Source organism: Tursiops truncatus, chromosome 4 (assembly GCF_011762595.2).
Source record: "Tursiops truncatus isolate mTurTru1 chromosome 4, mTurTru1.mat.Y, whole genome shotgun sequence".
Taxonomy (NCBI): domain Eukaryota; kingdom Metazoa; phylum Chordata; class Mammalia; order Artiodactyla; family Delphinidae; genus Tursiops; species Tursiops truncatus.
In genome coordinates, this window is record NC_047037.1 from 16,944,981 (window position 1) to 16,965,629 (window position 20,649).

General features: G+C 39.5%; 1 protein-coding gene across 1 annotated transcript in view; it reads right to left on the reverse strand.

The window, feature by feature from the left end:
* MED12L (mediator complex subunit 12L) overlaps positions 1-20,649 on the reverse strand; it is a 327,546-nt gene that overhangs the window by 10,713 nt on the left and 296,184 nt on the right. Inside the window, exons 40-43 of the mRNA XM_019934361.3 lie at positions 12,807-12,896; positions 10,934-11,166; positions 9,374-9,530; positions 6,640-6,717 (exon numbers count right to left, since the gene is read on the reverse strand). Of these exons, the coding sequence (XP_019789920.2) occupies positions 6,640-6,717; positions 9,374-9,530; positions 10,934-11,166; positions 12,807-12,896 (558 nt within the window). The remainder of the gene's footprint in view (positions 1-6,639; positions 6,718-9,373; positions 9,531-10,933; positions 11,167-12,806; positions 12,897-20,649) is intronic.

The window sequence follows — 20,649 nt, forward strand, 5'->3', positions numbered from 1 at the left end:
CAACCTGCCTATAGGGGTGTTGATGACCATGGTCTCACAAGGCCCAGCTGCTGTTGTCAACAAGGAAACAGACTGACAAGGGACTAGTCAAAAACAGTGAATCAACTGCAAATGGCTTTCGAGGTCCCCTGCATTCAACCTCCTCCTCCAAAGCTTCCCAAACTTCTCATATTTCTCTTGACCTCTGTTACGTGTTAAATTATGTCCCCCCCTCAAAAAAAAAAAAAGATATGTTGGTGTCCTAACCGTCAGTACCTCAGAAAGTGACTTTATTTGGAGATAGTCTGTACAGAGATAGTCAACTTAAAGTGAGGTCACTAGGGTGAGACCTGATGACTGGTGTGCTCATAAAAAAAGGGAAATTTGGACACAAACACATATACAGGGAGAAGGTCAGGAGAGGATGATAGGAAAGATCCGGTGGTGTGTCTACGAGCTGAGGAGTGCCAGAGATTGCCAGTAAACCACCAGAAGCTAGGGGAGAGGTATGGCTCAGGGCTCTCAGAAGAAAGCAGCCCTGCCAACACCCAGATCTTGGACTTCCAGCCTCCACAACTGTGAGACCATACATTTCTGATTGTTTAAGCCACACACTTTGTGGGACCTCGTTACGGCAGCCCTGGCAAACAAATACAACCTCACTAATGCTTCTACTACTTTCCATTTGACAGCTTCCTATGATTCTAAGCCATCTGGTGGCAGGAAGCAAGCCTGGCATGTCATCGCTGTGCTCCATGACCTTGGGCAGAGGGCCAGCCTCCACTGTACATACTGAGTAAGCACTTGTCAACTTGTGGATGTCGCCAGATAGCAGGAGGGCAAGTCATGAGGAAGGTGGTGGCTGTGTTAGCACCATCCCTCCTCCCTTGAGACTTCAAGAAGGGCAGCTGTGAATGAATCAGAGCTGGCATCTCTTCAACAGCTGGCTCACCACTCCAGTCTCCAGCAAAGAAACAAACAGAGAAGGAAGAACACTGGCCAGTAACAAAAGCTGGATCTGCTGGAGATGTCTATAATAAATATATTTATAACATCTATAATAAATCTTAGAACTAATAAGAAAAGGAACAGTACCTAATGATAAAAAGAAATATAATACTTTTGTTAATATTGCTGAGGCTCTGTGGTATTGCTCTTCTGAAGATATACAATTAGAACTTTTTTCTTATACTTCTATTTTCTTTTATTGTGAGAAGACAGAAAAAAAAAGAGCAACAGAATACATATCAAAATATCCCCAGCAGCACTATTTTTGCAACTGGAAACAATCTAAATGTTCAACAGTAGGTGGTGTGGTTAAACAAGTAATAGCAGAGCAAAAGACAATGGACTGACTTCACAGCTGTTCAGAATTACAAACATGTGGACTAAAAGGATATATAAATAAGTATGCTGTAATAAAAGTATGCACAAAAAAGAAGAATTATGATAATACAAAAATCCAAGATCACTGACCATCCCTATAACTTCTAATTCTGAAATTACCTGAAATCTATCACTCTAAGTGATAAATTAGCCCATCTTAAGACTTACGACATACAACATGCCTGCCTTTGTACAAATAGCTGCTGCCTAGATTATAATATATTGCTCTAATACAATCCTACCTTAAGAAACAGGAAACATCTCGAATAAACAACCTAACCTTGCACCTAAAGCAATTAGAGAAAGAAGAACAAAAAACCCCCAAAGTTAGCAGAAGGAAAGAAATCATAAAAATCAGATCAGAAATAAATGAAAAAGAAATGAAGGAAATGATAGCAAAGATCAATAAAACTAAAAGCTGGTTCTTTGAGAAGATAAACAAAATTGATAAACCATTAGCCAGACTCATAAAGACAAAAAGGGAGAAGACTCAAATTAATAGAATTAGAAATGAAAAAGGAGAAGTAACAACTGACACTGCAGAAATACAAAGGATCATGAGAGATTACTACGAGCAACTCTATGCCAATAAAATGGACAACCTGGAAGAAATGGACAAATTCTTAGATATGCACAACGTGCCAAGACTGAATCAGGAAGAAATAGAAAATATGAACAGACCAATCACAAGCACTGAAATTGAAACTGTGATTAAAAGTTTTCCAACAAACAAAAGCCCAGGACCAGATGGCTTCACAGGCGAATTCTACCAAACATTTAGAGAAGAGCTAACACCTATCCTTCTCAAACTCTTCCAAAATATAGCAGAGGGAGGAACACTCCCAAACTCATTCTATGAGGCCACCATCACCCTGATACCAAAAAAAGACAAGGATGTCACAAAGAAAGAAAACTACAGGCCAATATCACTGATGAACATAGATGCAAAAATCCTCAACAAAATACTAGCAGACAGAATCCAACAGCACATTAAAAGGATCATACACCATGATCAAGTGGGGTTTATTCCAGGAATGCAAGGATTCTTCAATATACGCAAATCAGTCAATGTGATAAACCATATTAACAAAGTGAAGGAGAAAAACCATATGATCATCTCAATAGATGCAGAGAAAGCTTTCGACAAAATTCAACACCCATTTATGATACAAACTCTGCAGAAAGTAGGCATAGAGGGAAGTTTCCTCAACATAATAAAGGCCATATATGACAAACCCACAGCCAACATCGTCCTCAATGGTAAAAAGCTGAAAGCATTTCCACTAAGATCAGGAACAAGACAAGGTTGCCCACTCTCACCAGTCTTATTCAACATAATTTTGGGAGTTTTAGTCACAGCAATCAGAGAAGAAAATAAAATAAAAGGAATCCAAATCGGAAAAGAAGAACTAAAGCTGTCACTCTCTGCAGATGACATGATACTATACATAGAGAATCCTAAAGGTGCTACCAGAAAACTACCAGAGCTAATCAATGAATTTGGTAAAGTAGCAGGATACAAAATTAATGCACAGAAATCTCTGGCATTCCTATACACTAATGATGAAAAATCTGAAAGTGAAATCAAGAAAACACTCCCATTTACCACTGCAACAAAAAGAATAAAATATCTAGCAATAAACCTACCTAAGGAGACAAAAGACCTGTATGCAGAAAATTATAAGACACTGATGAAAGAAATTAAAGAAGATACAAATAGATGGAGAGATATACCATGTTCTTGGATTGGAAGAATCAACATTGTGAAAATGACTCTATTACCCAAAGCAACCTACAGATTCAATGCAATCCCTATCAAACTACCACTGGCATTTTTCACAGAAATAGAACAAAAAATTTCACAATTTGTACGGAAACACAAAACACCCCGAATAGCCAAAGCAATCTTGAGAATGAAAAATGGACCTGGAGGAATCAGGCTCCCTGACTTCAGACTATACTACAAAGCTACAGTAATCAAGACAGTATGGTACTAGCACAAAAACAGAAAGATAGATCAATGGACAGGATAGAAAGCCAAGAGATAAACCCACGCACATATGGTCACCTTATCTTTGATAAAGGAGGCAGGAATGTACAGTGGAGAAAGGACAGCCTCTTCAATAAGTGGTGCTGGGAAAACTGGACAGGTGCATGTCAAAGTATGAGATTAGATCACTCCCCAACACCATACAGAAAAATAAGCTCAAAATGGATTAAAGACCTAAATGTAAGGCCAGAAACTATCAAACTCTTAGAGGAAAACATAGGCAGAACACTCTATGACATAAATCACAGCAAGATCCTTTTTAACCCACCTCCTAGAGAAATGGAAATAAAAACAAAAATAAACAAATGGGACCTAATGAAACTTCAAAGCTTTTGTACAGCAAAGGAAACCATAAACAAGACCAGAAGACAACCCTCAGGACGGGAGAAGATATTTGCAAATGAAGCAACTGACAAAGGATTAATCTCCAAAATTTATAAGCAGCTCATGCAGCTTAATAACAAAAAAACAAACAACCCAATCCAAAAATGGGCAGAAGACCTAAACGGACATTTCTCCAAAGAAGATATACAGACTGCCAACAAACTCATGAAAGAATGCTCAACATCACTAATCATTAGAGAAATACAAATTAAAACTACAATGAGATATCATCTCACACCAGTCAGAATGGCCATCATCAAAAAATCTAGAAACAATAAATGCTGGAGAGGGTGTGGAGAAAAGGGAACCCTCTTGCACTGTTGGTGGGAATGTAAATTGATACAGCCACTGTGGAGAACAGTATGGAGGTTCCTTAAAAAACTACAAATTGAACTACCATATGACCCAGCAATCCCACTACTGGGCATATACCCTGAGAAAACCATAATTCAAAAAGAGTCATGTACCAAAATGTTCATTGCAGCTCTATTTACAATAGCCTGGAGATGGAAACAACCTAAGTGTCCATCATCAGATGAATGGATAAAGAAGATGTGGCACATATATACAATGGAATATTACTCAGCCATAAAAAGAAATGAAATTGAGCTATTGTAATGAGGTGGACAGACCTAGAGTCTGTCATACAGAGTGAAGTAAGTCAGAAAGAGAGAGACAAATACCGTATGCTAACACATATATTTGGAATTTAAGAAAAAAAAAATGTCATGGAGAACCTAGGGGTAAGACAGGAATAAAGACACAGACCTACTAGAGAATGGACTTGAGGATATGGGGAGGGGGAAGGGTAAGCTGTGACAAAGTGAGAGAGTGGCATGGACATATATACACTACCAAACGTAAAATAGATAGCTAGTGGGAAGCAGCCACATAGCACAGGGAGATCAGCTCGGTGCTTTGTGACCGCCTGGAGGGGTGGGATAGGGAGGGTGGGAGGGAGGGAGACGCAAGAGGGAAGAGATATGGGAACATATGTATATATATAACTGATTCATTTTGTTGTAAAGCAGAAACTAACACACCATTGTAAAGCAATTATACTCCAATAAAGATGTTAAAAAATTTTTTAAATATATATATATTGCTCTAAATATCAAAATAAGACACTATGCTTCTCAAGGCAGCTTTTTAAAAATTTCTTCTTAAAAGAAATTAAAAAGGCATAAAAAGCCTAGTGTGCATTTTACTATCCATGACGATTACCGTGGATGAAGGTCTTTGTTTCTCTGGAACTACTTTCCTATGAATACACTGGGAAACAATCGTGAGCCTGACCTCACTGACCCACTCAGCCCCTGAGATGGAAGTGTCTTAAGCCAGTGAGGGAAATACAACCTAGTGCATTAAAACATGTCAATACTGTCTTAGAAGTCAAAACTGAATGTGCGATATATACTCGCTACACACCAAAAATTATGAAATATTTATGACACTATTAGGAGAGTAGAAAGGTACTAAATTCTGCTGTATGAGACATGCTTAATTCCAGTGGAGCACGGGGACAGGGTCTCCCCTCAGTTCTGCATAAGCTGATCCTCTGCTTCCAATCATAACGAAGAAGCCTGAAGGTGACTTCTACCCTAGTCCTGTAAATTTAACTTCGTGACGGAATCAAATGTTTATTTTTTTTTGTCCTACCCAAAATAACGATTACATTTCATGATAAGGAAGAATTTCCTTAAAAATGAAGATCAAAATGGCCAAGGCAGAGGCTTATAAAATATCCTCAAGGTGTCCTATTCCAGTCCTTTTTGGGCATTCTCAGCCCTTTACCACCTAACTCTACTCTATCCCTGCTAATATACTATAGCCCGGGCCATACTGTTCCTTCTTTACTAGCAAACTGAAAAACCATCTATCTTTCAAATCCTGTCCTGGAAAGAGTCTACGTCAGTATTTTCCAAAGCGTGAGACCCATGCAGTAACACGGCTCGTCTTAGGGGTGGTACTCACTCAACTCATGTTGCTGAGCTCCCTGCAGAGTCGGTATTTATTTTTACAGATATTTCCAATGCGTGACAAGGGATGTGACCACTACCGCTGAGAGTGGTGATCAAATGCTTCTTTTTAGAAAACATTTGTTTAAGGAAATAGGAAAAGAGGCAATTTAAAGACAAGTAGCAGGTAAGTAATAAAGAAGGGATATGGCACTAGCAGAAGTAAGAAGTACTGAGGCTTGGACCACGTTGACTGGTGCTATGCATATAACATTTCGAAATTTGACTTACAAAGCTACAGAAGCAAATGATAAGATTACATGAAAATTTCATGAAATTATATGAAATGAATTACCTGAAAATTCTTGCAGCAAATGCTAACTGGCTAGACTCGGAGTTTCTTTTACATCAGTAAAGTAATATGTTAGAAAGTACTCTCATGCTCCTTTGGGATTATAGTGAAAACTCAAAGCCAAGTTAAGATAATCTTCTAAACATATCCATACTAAGTTATCATTCTAACACTGTTTAGAATAAAACTTGGTTTCTCAATATAAATATTTCGTCCACAGAACGGAAAAGTCCGAAGAAATTTAAAGAGGAAAAATTACATAACCTACTGAACCCCAAATATTTATTTATACCTTCTAGGAAAACAAATATACTGACTACAATGGTAACACAACCCTACTCTGATGAAGTGCTGGGGAGAAACGGCTAGGGTATATTTAGGCTTTTTCAGTTCTTAACAATCTCACAGGACATGAAAAATGCAATCTGCCTTTAAAGAACACCACCAAAAAAAAAAAAAAAAAAAAAAAAAACAAAAGGGAAAAAGGAAGAAGAAACCCACATGTTTGGTTTCAGAACACCAAGCCTTACCAGAGGCTGCTGGGGCTGCATGGTTTGGAGACCGAGGGTCTGACCCTGGGGCTGCGAGGACTGCTGAGGCTGCTGCATCTGGAAAGAAAGAAAAAGAATTATACATGTGAAAATAGGAGGTTGACGTCCGCCATTCCAGTTCCCTCCCCCCATATGCCTTTGATCTAATTAGTCTGCTCCAACAAGGATGACGCACACCTGCCTCCTCCGTCTTTGTCTTCCCAAATATATCGTTCCTCCTTCAAGGGCAAGACCTAAATCTCCTCTGTGTGCTTCCAGACTACTGCAACCCCAGGGATCTCTTCTTTGCTAGTCACAGTGTTCACAGTCTAAACCACCCTACACTGTCCAGGGACATGCTTTGTACTCACTGTCTTAATTCATTTCATGCCATTTGCCCTTCCACATATTTCATTCCACCTTACGCTCTCAAGTGAGACAAGGACTGCTCGCTAGTTATCTTTTCGTTCCCTATGGTACCCAGAGGAACTCTTGAATTTAGATTTTTTTTTTAAAGGAAGATGTAGATGTGAGAAGTTCTGGCCTAAATTACCAGCATAAAATCATAAATTGTGTCCGTGAACGCTGGCTCAAATACATGGCTCTTGGAAAACACTTGCAAGTCACAAAAGAAACACAGACTAGACGTCCACCAGGGGGAACATCACAGAGGAGAGGAAAATATTAAGAGGTGGTTTGTCTCAATGACCTTTAAAGTCTCCTCCACCCTAACGCTTCATCTCGAGGATGACAGCACCAGACTTCTTTTCAGCCTCTGCATTTTTCCAACTTGGTTTGCATACTGTCCCTCAAATTCTTTGTCTTCTTTAGGGCAAGGTAAGCAATAGTTATTGCCAGAAGGCATTTTTCATTAAGTGACAAGGGTCATGGATTTGGAGTCCTAGCTGAGGTGTGGGCAGGCCACTCCCAACATGGACCAGAAACACAGCGACTGCAATAGGAAGCCAATTCTCCATTGGGCTCTCTGTGAACCCTTTCAGGAAAAGTCACCCCAACTTTGTAATTATTAATCTGTTCCTTTATGGAGGTAGTCAGTCACCAAAAAAGGAATAAGTATAATTCGGATGCAGAAGCAAATCATTTTTCCTTATCTCCCAGGAATGTGTTGGTAATGCAAAACTTATCAGAAGGACACACCATGTTAATTGGGATAAAAAGTACACATTAACCAATAAGGAAGGTTTTCAAAATTTGTAGCTTGAAAACAATGCTAGTGTAAGAAAGGAAGTGGTAAATAAAAAAATAATGTAGTAACTTTCCTCGGTGATCTGGAAATGAGAAATTTTAAAACAGAGAGAAATATAAATATCAGTCCTAAAAAGCTCTGAAACATATACTTAGCACTTGGGGAAAAAATTATTTTAAGAAAATATCACTATGAGTATTAACAGTCATAATAATGGTAATATTACCAAATGGGTGCTTGAGTTGCATTTTCATATTTAATTTTCACTACACATTTAAGAGCTGGGCACTATAATTAGTTCCATTTTATTCATGACAAAATTAAGGACTAGAGGGTTTTTGACCACGCTGGAGATTTTATATATGCAATGTGTGGGATTGGTCATCTATAGGCCACACTCCCTCCCAAACCAATTACCATATGTTGTTTAATTTTGTGATACAGTTCTTTCCACATTTTAACAGGCAAAAACTGGGATGCAATTCATAGCATCTTATAACTGTGAAGCCCAGTTTTGTTGAAGATTTATGGTGGCTTTGGTCTGTCAAAGTGTTGGCACTGCCAACCAGAATTTTTTGGGTCACACTGAATTCAGACCTCAAACCCACTTGAGCTAACGGTTCAAATATTTTCTTCCCACCACCAGTGTCAAGGTTGAGACATGCAAGTTCCTTTGCTGTCCCTTTCTGCATGACAGGTTTATTTCTCATTGACCTCATACAAAGAGTATGGCCCTTGGGTGCCCCAGTTCTACTAGAGTTCCCATTCTCAGTGCTGCTTTCTTTTCCTTTCTTAGAAATACACAAAAGGACAGTGCATCTCAAGTTGGACTGTTGATGAGATTAGAGTCCACTGTACAGACTCATCAGGCAGTTTCCAACCCAACAACACAGGATAAGCTTGCTAATAATAAAGGCAAATGGAACAGATAAACCTAACAGCCTATATTCCCGAAACAAGGGAGGGAGAAGCCGGAATGTGTTAAGGGGAGGAGCCCTTTATCTAGGAGACTCAAATATTTATGACAAATAAGTGAAGGACAGCTCTCTGGATTCTACCAGAGACAGGATGAAATATCCCTTTGAAGTATCCTACCTACATAACTCCAACTTCACAGCCCAATCAGACTAGAGGTGTTAAACAGAAAATTTTTTGGATCACAGACCCCTCTAGAAATCTGAACAAAAACTCTGGACGGCTTGACTGTTTCTAAAAAATACACATGTAAGAAATTTTGAACTCAAATTGCATGGCCTCTAGTCAAACAGTGACTGGGGAAGCTGAGGCTTACACTCCTAAGATAAAGGCATCCAGCTACCCTCCCGAACCTTTGTGAAAGGGCAAGGATGGTCTGCAAAAGGTACTCTTCTGTCCGCGACCTGGCAGATGCACAGAGAAAGGAAGACCCCTGCCGAACTGGAACTAAATTACCCCAGTTAGGTCCCAGCAATTAAAGTCTGAAGTGTCTGTTATTTCTTATGACCGCTGAGGACCCCACACACATTGCACTCACTCCCAGCTCCATACCTGGGGGAGCCTCTGCTGCTGTCGCACCTGTGGCTGTCTGGGCCTCACTGGGTCCTGAGACAGGGACACCGAGGGAAGGTTTGGATGCACGGAAGTCAGCACCGCATCCAGTCCTCCACCCACCAGAGGGCTCTGCTGAAGCGACTGATGATTCAGTCTGGTCAAGAATAAAGAACTTGTTTTCAGGCCCAAGCATACTGTCAAATGTTTATCATCAGTGCCACTGGCACACTGCACACACTCACAAAGAAGCCATCATGTTCAGTAATCACTATGTACAATTCAAATGCAATAAAGACCAGTGGTTAAGGTAACCTAGATTCCCAGGGACACATGGTATCATAGGTCTTCAGACAGCAAATGGCACAGGTGGGATTTAAACCCAGAACTTCGGGGCTCTGAAGTTCAAGTTCTTAGGCAACGTGCTATGCTGCCACTTATTAGACAAATAATAAACATGGTGCATGTTTTCCAGATTCATTTATTTTCCCAAATGTGTTACCAACGACCCTGCCAACTTTCCAAACAGTGATTACTAGAGTTGACCTGCAATCTTTGATGGTAACACACGGGAGTCCAGCTGCCGTCCACTGTAGTGCAGCAATCTGCATGAAACTGAGTTCTCCTAGACCCACGCCATCCAACAGAACTTCCTACGGTGACCGAAACGCCTCCACCTGTGCTGTCCAATGAGATAGCCACTGGCCACCAGGACCAGCTGTATCATTTCTGGGTCTTAGTGCAAAACAAGAATGCAGGGCTCTCTGATCAAAAATCAGTAAGAATTTCAAGCGGGTGACAATAGAGCATTACAATCAACCATGCGGGTCTTCTAAACACAGTGCCCTATGGGACTGCACAGGTCACACACCTTCGAAGCTGGCCCTGCTGGCCACATGTGGTTCATGAACACTTGACATGTGACTAGCGTGACAGAGAACTGAGGAGCTTTAACTTAACTTTAATTAGTCTAAATTTAAACAGCCCACGTGGCTGGCAGCTGCTATAATGGACAGTGCGGTTATACGCTATGTACTACATCGACAAGATCCAATTAAAGCAAAAACGGAGTAAGAGTCTTTTCATGATCCGGTTTTGCCAGCCATTCCTGAGGTGGAAAAGGTAGAAACTAAGATATGTGACAAAAGTGTTATGGGCACCGTGCACAACGAGTATTGCAGATCAACATATTCTAGTAAGGCACTGCTAAGGATAATCAACAATTTTTAATCTTAGATATTTATTGCCAAAAAACCTTTTTAAAAGAGGAGGAAAAAAAGAACATTGGAGCTAACATGGTGGTATCATTGAAAAATATTACACAAATACTATGGGAGATGTGAGTCAAACAATAAGGGACTTGAAAGGAATAAACGAGATGGGGCACTGCTTCTTTTGAACCACAATCTGGATGCTGCTGAAGATGAGATGACGATGAAAATTATATGCAAATAGGCAAGCTCATAGGAACAATTATAAAGCACCATGTCCTAGAAGAAGCACGGTAAAGGCGAGAATTTGAGTGTCCACCACTGCCATCATTATTTCCACATGCATCACCTCTGAGAGCCACTCAGGGGCTGCAGGTACGGCGACGCCTGCTGCTGAACGTAGCCACTCGGCGGCTGCTGCTGCATCTGTCTGAGTCTTTCCATTAGCGCTGGGTTGGAATGCGCAGCCGGATAGGTTCTGGAATTATAGGTAGGAGACAGGACCACGCTGCCAGCCTGCTGCTGAGGGGTCTGCTGCAAAGGCATCTGCGTTCCGTACATCGTATAGCCCTGGGGCATGGTCTGCAGGCAGGCACAAGGAAGGAAGTCAATCGCTAAGATATCGAGGGCAAAAACAAAGCCAGGAGGAGCCCCCTGAAATTCGCAGTTCTCAAAGACTCTTTTTAACTCAAAATACGAGGAAGAGCACTCTGGAGGCAGAGAGAGGAGCCCGAAAGTTATACAATGAACTGTTTGTATAATGATTCACCAGAAATTTCAATTAAAGAGCAAAAGGAATCCTCACTTGGTTAAGAGATCAGTTTTAAGCTCAGTTGCTTATTTTGAGGAAAGGAAGGGCAGGTTTCTGCACAGAAATAATCAGGCAAGCATCTCTACCTTTAGTGCACAGATGGCATCAATGTTCAACAGATCCCAAGCATCATTAATGTTGTTTCCAAAATTAACCAGAAGAGTTACTCATGCTCAATGTAAATTAAAATCATGGAGTACACTTTCCTTATATGTAACTACATTTCCTTGGATCTAATGAATTTGTCTGTAGTAACCAACCAGTTAACAAGAACAACAACAACAAAAACAATCAATTACCTTAACCAGAGAATAAGGGTGTCATTGGTGACTATTCAATAATCTCTAGTTCTGGTTGGACTGCAGCCTGTTTCAGCACTCTACCAATAATCGTTAATATATGAGTGGCTGATTCTCCAAATCTTGACACCCAATGTAAATGAAAAGCTTCAGGTTCTGCTGCGTCACTATCTACAATTTACAGAACAGAGTGCTGATTAAAATAGAAGAGGACTGCTCTTCAGGTCCTCAAAGTACCACATTTTAAGGTAGTTGAATGGCTCTGACTTGGAAGACAGAGTGAGGGACGATGACCTTCCTGCAGGCAGCGTGCAGGGATACAGGCTGTGTGGCTCGGTGCCTGTGAAGGCCAACCTTGGCCTTCCTTTCAGCTGTGGACACAGTATGAACCGCTGGCCTAACTAGAGGCCCTGCCAACATCCCTGGCCTCCTGATTATCCCTCCCTGAGAGGGATAGAGTACAAAGTTATGGAAGCAGAAATGACAAAACTATTAGAAAAAATAGCACAAGATTTGCATCATATTAAGGCAAATCTATCATTTGCTGAATAACTACTGTGTATCTATCTGGTGCTTTGCTAGTTCCATAGGTTGTCTTAAATCCCCACAATGTTCCTCTCTATTTTACAGAGAAGGAAACCAAGACTCAGAGTAACTCGCACAATGTTACACAGCTTGTAGGTTGTCAGGAGTTTTGTCAAGGTCTGATGCCAAGGCCAATTATCTTCTTATTCTACCATGATTCCTCTTCGAAGCTATCTTTGAATATCATAAATTCAATCATGAATTACATCATTATACATTATAACATAAGTACCCTGGCTGGGACTGTTCCTCATTTCAATATCTACCATCATCATTAATAGAAAGGTATGAACTGATATTTCTGATTCAAGAATTTCCTAAAATGTTTCATGCCCTTTAATCAATCCTGAGACTTGTTTAATAATCACTGGTAAAGCTTTGTTTTTGAAATGTCAATTATAATCTATAAGCAGAAGTGACTAAGTTCTATACCCCATGAGGGAATTGATACCCTACTTACCTAGTTCCCCCCTTCAAATAAAGAGCATTAAAAATCCCAGCAGCACCTACAAAGCAAACATGGGTACCTGTGCTTGCTGCAGACCTGGATACTGGGGGAGCTGAGGGGAGGGCCGTGCTTGAGCAGCAAAGAGAGCAGCCTGGTCCCCCGGCTGGCCCTGGAAGACAAAGCCGAGGCGGCTCTTGATCATAACAGCAAGGGCATGATCCGAGCTCCTGGTTAATTACCCCCAAAACCCCTGACACCGCGCCCTATGTGAGAACAACACTTGCAGATTCCAACCTGCATTGAATACTATTTCTCATCAATTTCCTATTAACAGTAGAGATTGCTGCACTTATTATTTCTTCCAAAGATGACTACAGATGTCCCCAATGATCATACATACATAAACACAAGCCAAAATAATCAACGGTCTGCTCATCAGAGAGGCTCTGAGTCAGCTTTCCTGTACACTCCAGGGTACAGATGTCCCTCTAGAGTAAAAGGCATGAGTCTCTAAGTGTGAAATCTGAAACCAGAGTTGCCTCATCCTGTGCCCATAAAGTAAGAGAACACGTGGTACACGCAGATGGCATATACTACCTTCATGACTTTTTAATGATGTTTCTTCAGAGGGACCTAAAAATTGCCTATTTAGCCATGTATGCAAGGGATGAATTTGGGATCTCTTATGACTCTAATAATCAATTAAAATGTATAATAAGTTAATATCAAATACAGTTCTAACCAACTACAATGTAAAATAAAACCAATTAACATCTGTTCACCAGTCTTAATTTAATACACGTTTTGGCCTGAGGAAAAATAAATATATTCCTAAGAGCAGCTGGATGTATTTTACATTTTGGCGGCAGAACCTATTTCATGGAAGCTTGCGGTATTAATCACAGAAGGAGGCCAAGCTTCCGACCGCCCCTTGGTTTTTTCAGGACTTACTAATAACGAAGAAATGGGGTTTATTCTAGGATATTTCACCACTGTTTTATATCACAGATGTCCTCGTTTTTTTTAAGTGCTAAAATACAGTTATATTAAAAACCAATTTTAATGTTCTGGGAAAGTAGTGCAGCTATTTCTGGCAGGGAGAAAGGTATAAACATTTAGCTTAAGAGGGAGAACACCAACCATTATTAAGCATCTACTATGTGCCAGGGACTGGGCTTCTTGTTCTTATTCCCATTCTCTCACAGGAACTCTGCAGGGAGGGGACATCATCCCCATTTTCTTCAGGTAGGAAAAGCCAGGCTCAAAGAGCCTAGGTAGCTTAGCGAACTCACCCAGCTAGACCTGGCTAAGCCATGAGCGCTCAGGTAAGTCTGCCTCCAAAGCCTAGGGTTTCTTCCATTATGATGAGATGCCTCCATATGTGATATCAAGGATGAAAATATTTAAAACTTCATTTGGTGCTTATTCTTAAGGGACACAGAGCCTTGTAACCTCACCCCAGTAAGAAACCAAAAGGAGACTCTTTATTAAGACTCGTTAATGAGATTTTGAAATGAAACGTATACATCGGACGGTGAAGCCTTTTCTCTGATCCCCACATGAAATCACTCGAGGGCAGTTAAGAAACTTCGGCCTCTCCGAAGGCGGCTCTCCACCCATACGTGGACCAAACACAAATTTCTGGGAGCATCTACCATGGTATCTACATGTAACGGCTTCAACAAGAATCTAACTTTCCAGCGTAGGGTACCATGAAGATACTCTGAGCCTTTAGCTGATTAATCTAAGTGCAATTATATCCCTATTTGCTTAAGTCTAAGAAAGATAGCCCAAACTCCCTCTAGGAGAGCTCATGCCACGGGAGTGTGGCTATCTGGAGCCTACAAGTATTGCCCCGAAGTATCCAAATGGCCCTTGATCCTCCAAACACTAAGCCAGGGAGTCATTAAATCAACCAGATCTTTACATGCCGCTCCTCGACTTGGTGCTCCCCAACAGCATTGTCCAAGGTCCCTGAAACATATACTGCTGTGCCTCTTGGTGGGGATAAATATACGTCTATTATCATTTTTACAGAAGAAAAGAAAAATGAATTATTTCTGTGAGTTAGAATCTTGAGATCCCTAAGTAGTCTAAAACACCCAGGCCCTTTTTTGCCTTGGAGGGAAACAAGATGCGATGTGCCTGTGACAGAGGCATGCGGATACATAAAACAGATGTTTTTTAACTCTTTACTCTTCCTTTGCTTGTTGAAGAACCTTAGGAAACAAACTATGACTTATATGTAGTGGTGGATCTGAGTTACTGGGCAACACTCTTTTATTGACAAAGAACAGTGGAGATTTTGGAAATTTAAGAAATACGAATTTAAAAACATCTACATTTTTAAAAATCACAAAATTAACATTCAAGGAAAAACACTATAACTTTGAAAAAAAAGCAAGAAGAGAGGGGTGAAAAATTTCAAATCAGTTTTACACTCTAAAATTCATGTACTCTTCAGTGAACCCTTTTTAGTCTAAAGGTAAACTATTTATTTGTAAATAGACTATATTCCCTCCCATCGCCATTTCCCCCCACCCACCCAACTCGCTACTTAAGTACAGTAGGTAAGGGTTCTAACATTCAATACCCTCCCTGAGGAAATCACAAACACCTCACGTTGGCCAGCAGCGCTCGCCAAGGGCTTTTATCGTCATATTTGCCCTCAATGAAAAATACCCATCTCTTCTCCCAAACGGAAATGACCTCCTCCTGCTCTCTGGTTTTCCCAGAATAATGACAGGAACAAATTATTTCAATTTGTAGAAATAGTTCAATCTGTTGAGTAAGGAATGAATGACCAAGAAGTTCTTTAGTAACTTGAAAGATTTTACAGATGCTAAACGAGGACCATAATGCGGGAATAGGTAAGAAAACTAAATATAGGAAGAGTCTTAAAATGTTAGTAGGGATGGTTTTGCTGCATTCAGGAAGGGACTATATAAGGTATCATCTGAACTGGGACAGGCCAGGAGAATGGGGGCAAAGTGAGACCATGCCTGGCAAATTGTGACTTACGGTCACCTGCGTCGTACATAACCTACTTATCTGTTATTTTCTGAAAACTATCTAAGTTTTATTTGACTTTTTTTTTTTAAATCAGTTCCTAGCACTGTGTCTGGCATATAGTAAGTGCTCTATAAATATCTATTGAGGAAACCTAAGATCTAAGATTTAACTTAGTTTATCTGTGAAACAAGAGTTCCAGAGGTAAACTGAGATTTATATTTCAGGATAAATTAGTTTACCAAGTGCTTTCCAATTGCCCCATATTTTTAAGTACCATCTTTCGTTTTGAAAACTCACTTTTTAATTTAATTTTTAGCACCTGTCATTCTAATGATTTCTTCTTTCTGCCTTCATTAATACCTGGAGAGTAGCTCAATTGCCCCTCTTGATTTATTCTGCTTAACTGCAACAATCAGAGGCAACATTAAGTTCACACTTTTGTGGTTGTAAAGGAGGCTGGTTTCTGAGGGAATATCTGTGTCTAGCCAGGGGCCACATTGTGCTCCGGCTCCAGCTCCCCTGGCTCAGGTACCCAACGTACACGTGCTAAGAGAGTGAGCCACAGTTAACTGGGAAATTCTGATAGCTACATGAACCCATCTCTGCATTGCTACCCAGGGTAAATTCCTACATGTGGTCTCTCTCGTCTGTTTTTATACATTTTGCTTTAGGCTTGCCTCTGGGTAAGAAACAGAAATCTATTATATTTTCTAAAATTTCCACTTCCTAAAAACTTTTAAAAAAGCTGTGCTGTTCAATACTGACTCATCTTGCTGGTCTTTATAAGAACAATTCTCTCTCTTACTGCTTTATTTTTAATTAGACAAGAGAAGCATCTGAGCTCAGAGAGATGTAGACTCAAAACCTCTTGCATAATTTGAAATGAATACATCCAGTAAGTTAAAAAAATTTTTGATAAATCATCCTCAAAGATAATTTTCAATCTTCTGGGTCTTGTTCTCTTCATTAGTTCACTCTCTCAGTCAACTGAGAAAATGTGAGGGTCTCTTTCTAAAGGAGAATTGGTTATAGCTCCAATTAGCAGACAGTTACAATCAGCAGCATTTCAGAATCAGGGATCTTCTATCCACTCAATTCACTAGTAATGAGTTTTTTTCAAATCCTTATTTAGTAACTTTCCAATAGTGTTCAAGGATTGCAAGTAGAGAGACAAGTTGTGCCTGAAAAACCACAGCCAGATGTTGTGACTCTGTTTCTGAAAATGCTGATTTAGGAATAATAATAAAAGTCACCCAACGAACACCAGTGGGTAATGTTTCACGAGTCAACTAGCAAAAAGGGTTTTACTTGTGATGACTGGTTTGGAAGGTACTGGGTGATGGTGCCCAAGGTTAAACAACAAGTGGCCTGAACCCCAAGTTTTGGTCGTCACATTATACCAGTGTATGTTGAGTGCAGACAATAGATACACAGAAAATTCTATAATTAAAAGAGGTCCTGTTGACCAGTTATGCTTAATTCTTTTATAAAGCTTTCCATCAAATATAACTTGGTTGGCAATCGATTAACAGTAACATTAACTGCTGGAACAACCTGATTCATCTTGAAATAAACACGTCATACAATAATGAACCTTTACAATATATTCTGTTAACATGCCCATAAAGGAGGAATATAACATATTGATTGGTTGAGTATACATACACATTCATTAAATTCCTGATATTGGAGAATATTAAAGAAAAATAAGAATGGTGAAAAGGACAGCAAAGATATATATACACATTTCCATTTACTTGAATGAATATATAGATCATATAACCTCTTGACTTTAAATACCTGATGAACAAAATATTGTGTCTATGTTTTTAAAAAGTAAAATCAATGGTAGATGCAAATTGTATTCTGTTCAAATTACATTGTCATCTGAATAAATGCCCTACAGCAAACATAAGCTACCTGAAAGATATTTTTAAATTTGATCGTTTAATTCAAGTTTTTTTAAAAACAAAAACCTCGCCTGCTCTCTGTACAAGTGTCAAGAAAAATTGATAGAAAAATTGACTGCTTTCAGAAAAGTCTCCAAACTTTCCTTTGTTGAAAGAACTATTAAAGAAATTGCCTATATGACAGTACTTCATAACTGAGATATTTTCAAAGCTTGTATATGCCATTAAGGATATTTTCACCAATGTATAGAAAATGTTACCCATTAAATTGGCAGTGAAACGAGTTGACTTACATTCACATCTGAGATGTGTGCTCTTTTTTATTCTAATGCTTCTTGGGTTTATGTTGTGGGTTGGCTAGCTGATACAGAAACCTATAAGTAATTTAATGCAAAACATGCATTCTTCGCTAGCCCAGGCAAAGCAGTAGAGATGAAGTCTTATGACATGCATGCACAAGACCTACGCTCAAAAAAAACACCTTCTCCATACCGGAAAGAAAATAGAGATGATGCGTTCTGTTGAGAATTTAGGAAGAACCAGTGAGTGGGATGTGATGAGAAGGGCATGTTTCATAACCACAGTTTTCATTATCTTGCATTGGCCTGTGAGTCAGCATGCCATGCGTTCCTCTACTAATGAGGTGAGTTATCGCAGAGAGAAGCGAGAGCTCGGGAACAGATGGGTTCAGAACTGGGACTGAGATGAAGGTACACGAACTGGCCTATGTTCCCAAGCCCAGGCCACGAACGTCCACTGGTTTCGATACCATACACGTATATGATGAAAATCATGAGGCAATCAAAGGGGACAACTTTCAGAAATAAATTCTGTTAAAGTGAACATGGTCAATGCATTCATGATTCTGTGTTACAGTCTCAAACATAAACCAAGTGAGTAACAGTGAAATGAAGACTATAATAATTACCAGCTAGAGGGGAATAACCTGCTTCTCATTCTGATGTTCAAAGAATAATGCTATAAAAGTTTACTTAAAGAAAAAAAAAAAAAAAAAAAGAAAGTAAAAGGAATGACAGACAGCAGGGGTGTTACCATTATGTTGTCAAAGTCTTCCAGAAGGGAGACAGCAGAGTTACAGAAGTCCTACAGAAAGGGGACAGCAAGAAAACGGCAGACAATACAGATAAGATTGTTTAGCCTAATGATGTGGGTAGCCAAAATACATAAGAATTAGTTCATTTTAAAACAATGTTTCAGGGAGTCAAGACTTAAAAAACCCAGGCCCTAAGAGTTCATATTAATTTATATGCCAAACAATATCACCATAGGCTGGGACACAGATAAATAATACGGCAATAGTCATATAATGGAATAGCACATCCTGGAGGTTGAACAGGGACATACAAGAAGTAGGGGGGCTATCAGACCCAGATACCTTCCCGAAGCTAAGGGATGCTCGCACCTCGGTGTAAGCAAAAGAGCGCCCAAGTCCTTCCCAGCCCAGAGCCGGGGGAGAAGCGCTCAGGACATTTGGGTCACATGAAACACACAAGACATTAAGTGAACAAGTCATATATTATTGGAGGATGTCATTAGATAGCTCCATCCCCAGTAAATGCAAATGAAAACAGAGCATCAGTTTAACCACACATTCAATCAAGCAACATAGACAACAAATATTCAGAGTGCCACTGGTGTTTACACGCTAACAGGGAGTCTAATTTAGAAAAAGGGAACCATATGCTGGGGAAAAATATTCCTGTTTCTCAGGTCAATGATCCCCTTGCTTAATCATCTTTATGAATGAATTCTAAGTGACACTTAGTCTGAGACATTAAAATTTTTCTGTTCACTGAATTTCAGAAATAGAGATGAGGCAAAAAATTCATAACCCTAATGGAAAAAAAGAAAAGTATTTTATTATACTAAGAACGAGAAATCATAGGAGGAATTTCCCAACAAATAATATCTATTCTCACCATTTTAGGGGTAGGTACATAATTCATTGCATCTATTCATTTGTCTTTATATCCAACTACCACCTTTGTATTAGTGGTTCACTCTCTCAGCCCTCTACCCCTATCTTCTCCCCGTTCATAAACATCAAGCTGTGTACACCATCTACGAGATCACGACAGTTGCACAATCATAATGTCAGCAAACGACATGGGTGCCTTCCTTATCCTTCAAGTAAATAGCGAAATACCAGATATTAAGTAATAAGCAGAGCATCTACTTTCCTGGACATGGTTTCCACCCAAGGAACAAAATGACAGGGTTTAGGACATATTTACTAGCTCAGTGTTTTTTGTCCTCCTAAGTTCATTTTGTCACTGAGATGTATGAAAATTGTACTTCTCTGAGTCAATGCGTTAAAGATTCTTGTCAAAACTCAAGATTTGTTTCAACAAGTCTATTTTGTACACCTTTACCAACTAAGAACCAAATTAGTTTGAAAATATGCTCAAATTATAGAATCAGGAAAATTACAGAAGGGAAAACTGAAATTGCTGGTAAAGTTATAAAACATGCCTAAACTCACAGGTAATAAGAAAATGCAAGTTAAAATCATGTAACGCAACACGATTTCACCTGCTCTGAATGAGGAAATTAAGGTCTGACAATATCAAGGGTTAGTGGAGGATGTGGAGGAAAGAAAACGCTCATTTATAACCGACGGGAAGCACCACCACTTTGGAAATTAAATCCGCATTTCCACTTCCACGTACGTACCCTACAACTCGGCACGTGCAGAAGACACGGACAAAAATGTCTACCGTAGCACGGTTAACAGTAACAAACAATTGGAAATAACTGAAATGATCATCAACAGAATGGATAAATGTTAATACTCATAATGGAAGAGTATCCAACCAGGACAAGCAAATACATAAAACCAAGTATAACAAGGTAGATATAATTAAAAATTAGTCAAAACAAAAAAGTTACAAAACAGTACAAAAATACCTGTGTGAGACTATCATAATGTAAAGTTTCAAATCTGAAAGTAATACTATATAATGTTTATGTCCATGGATG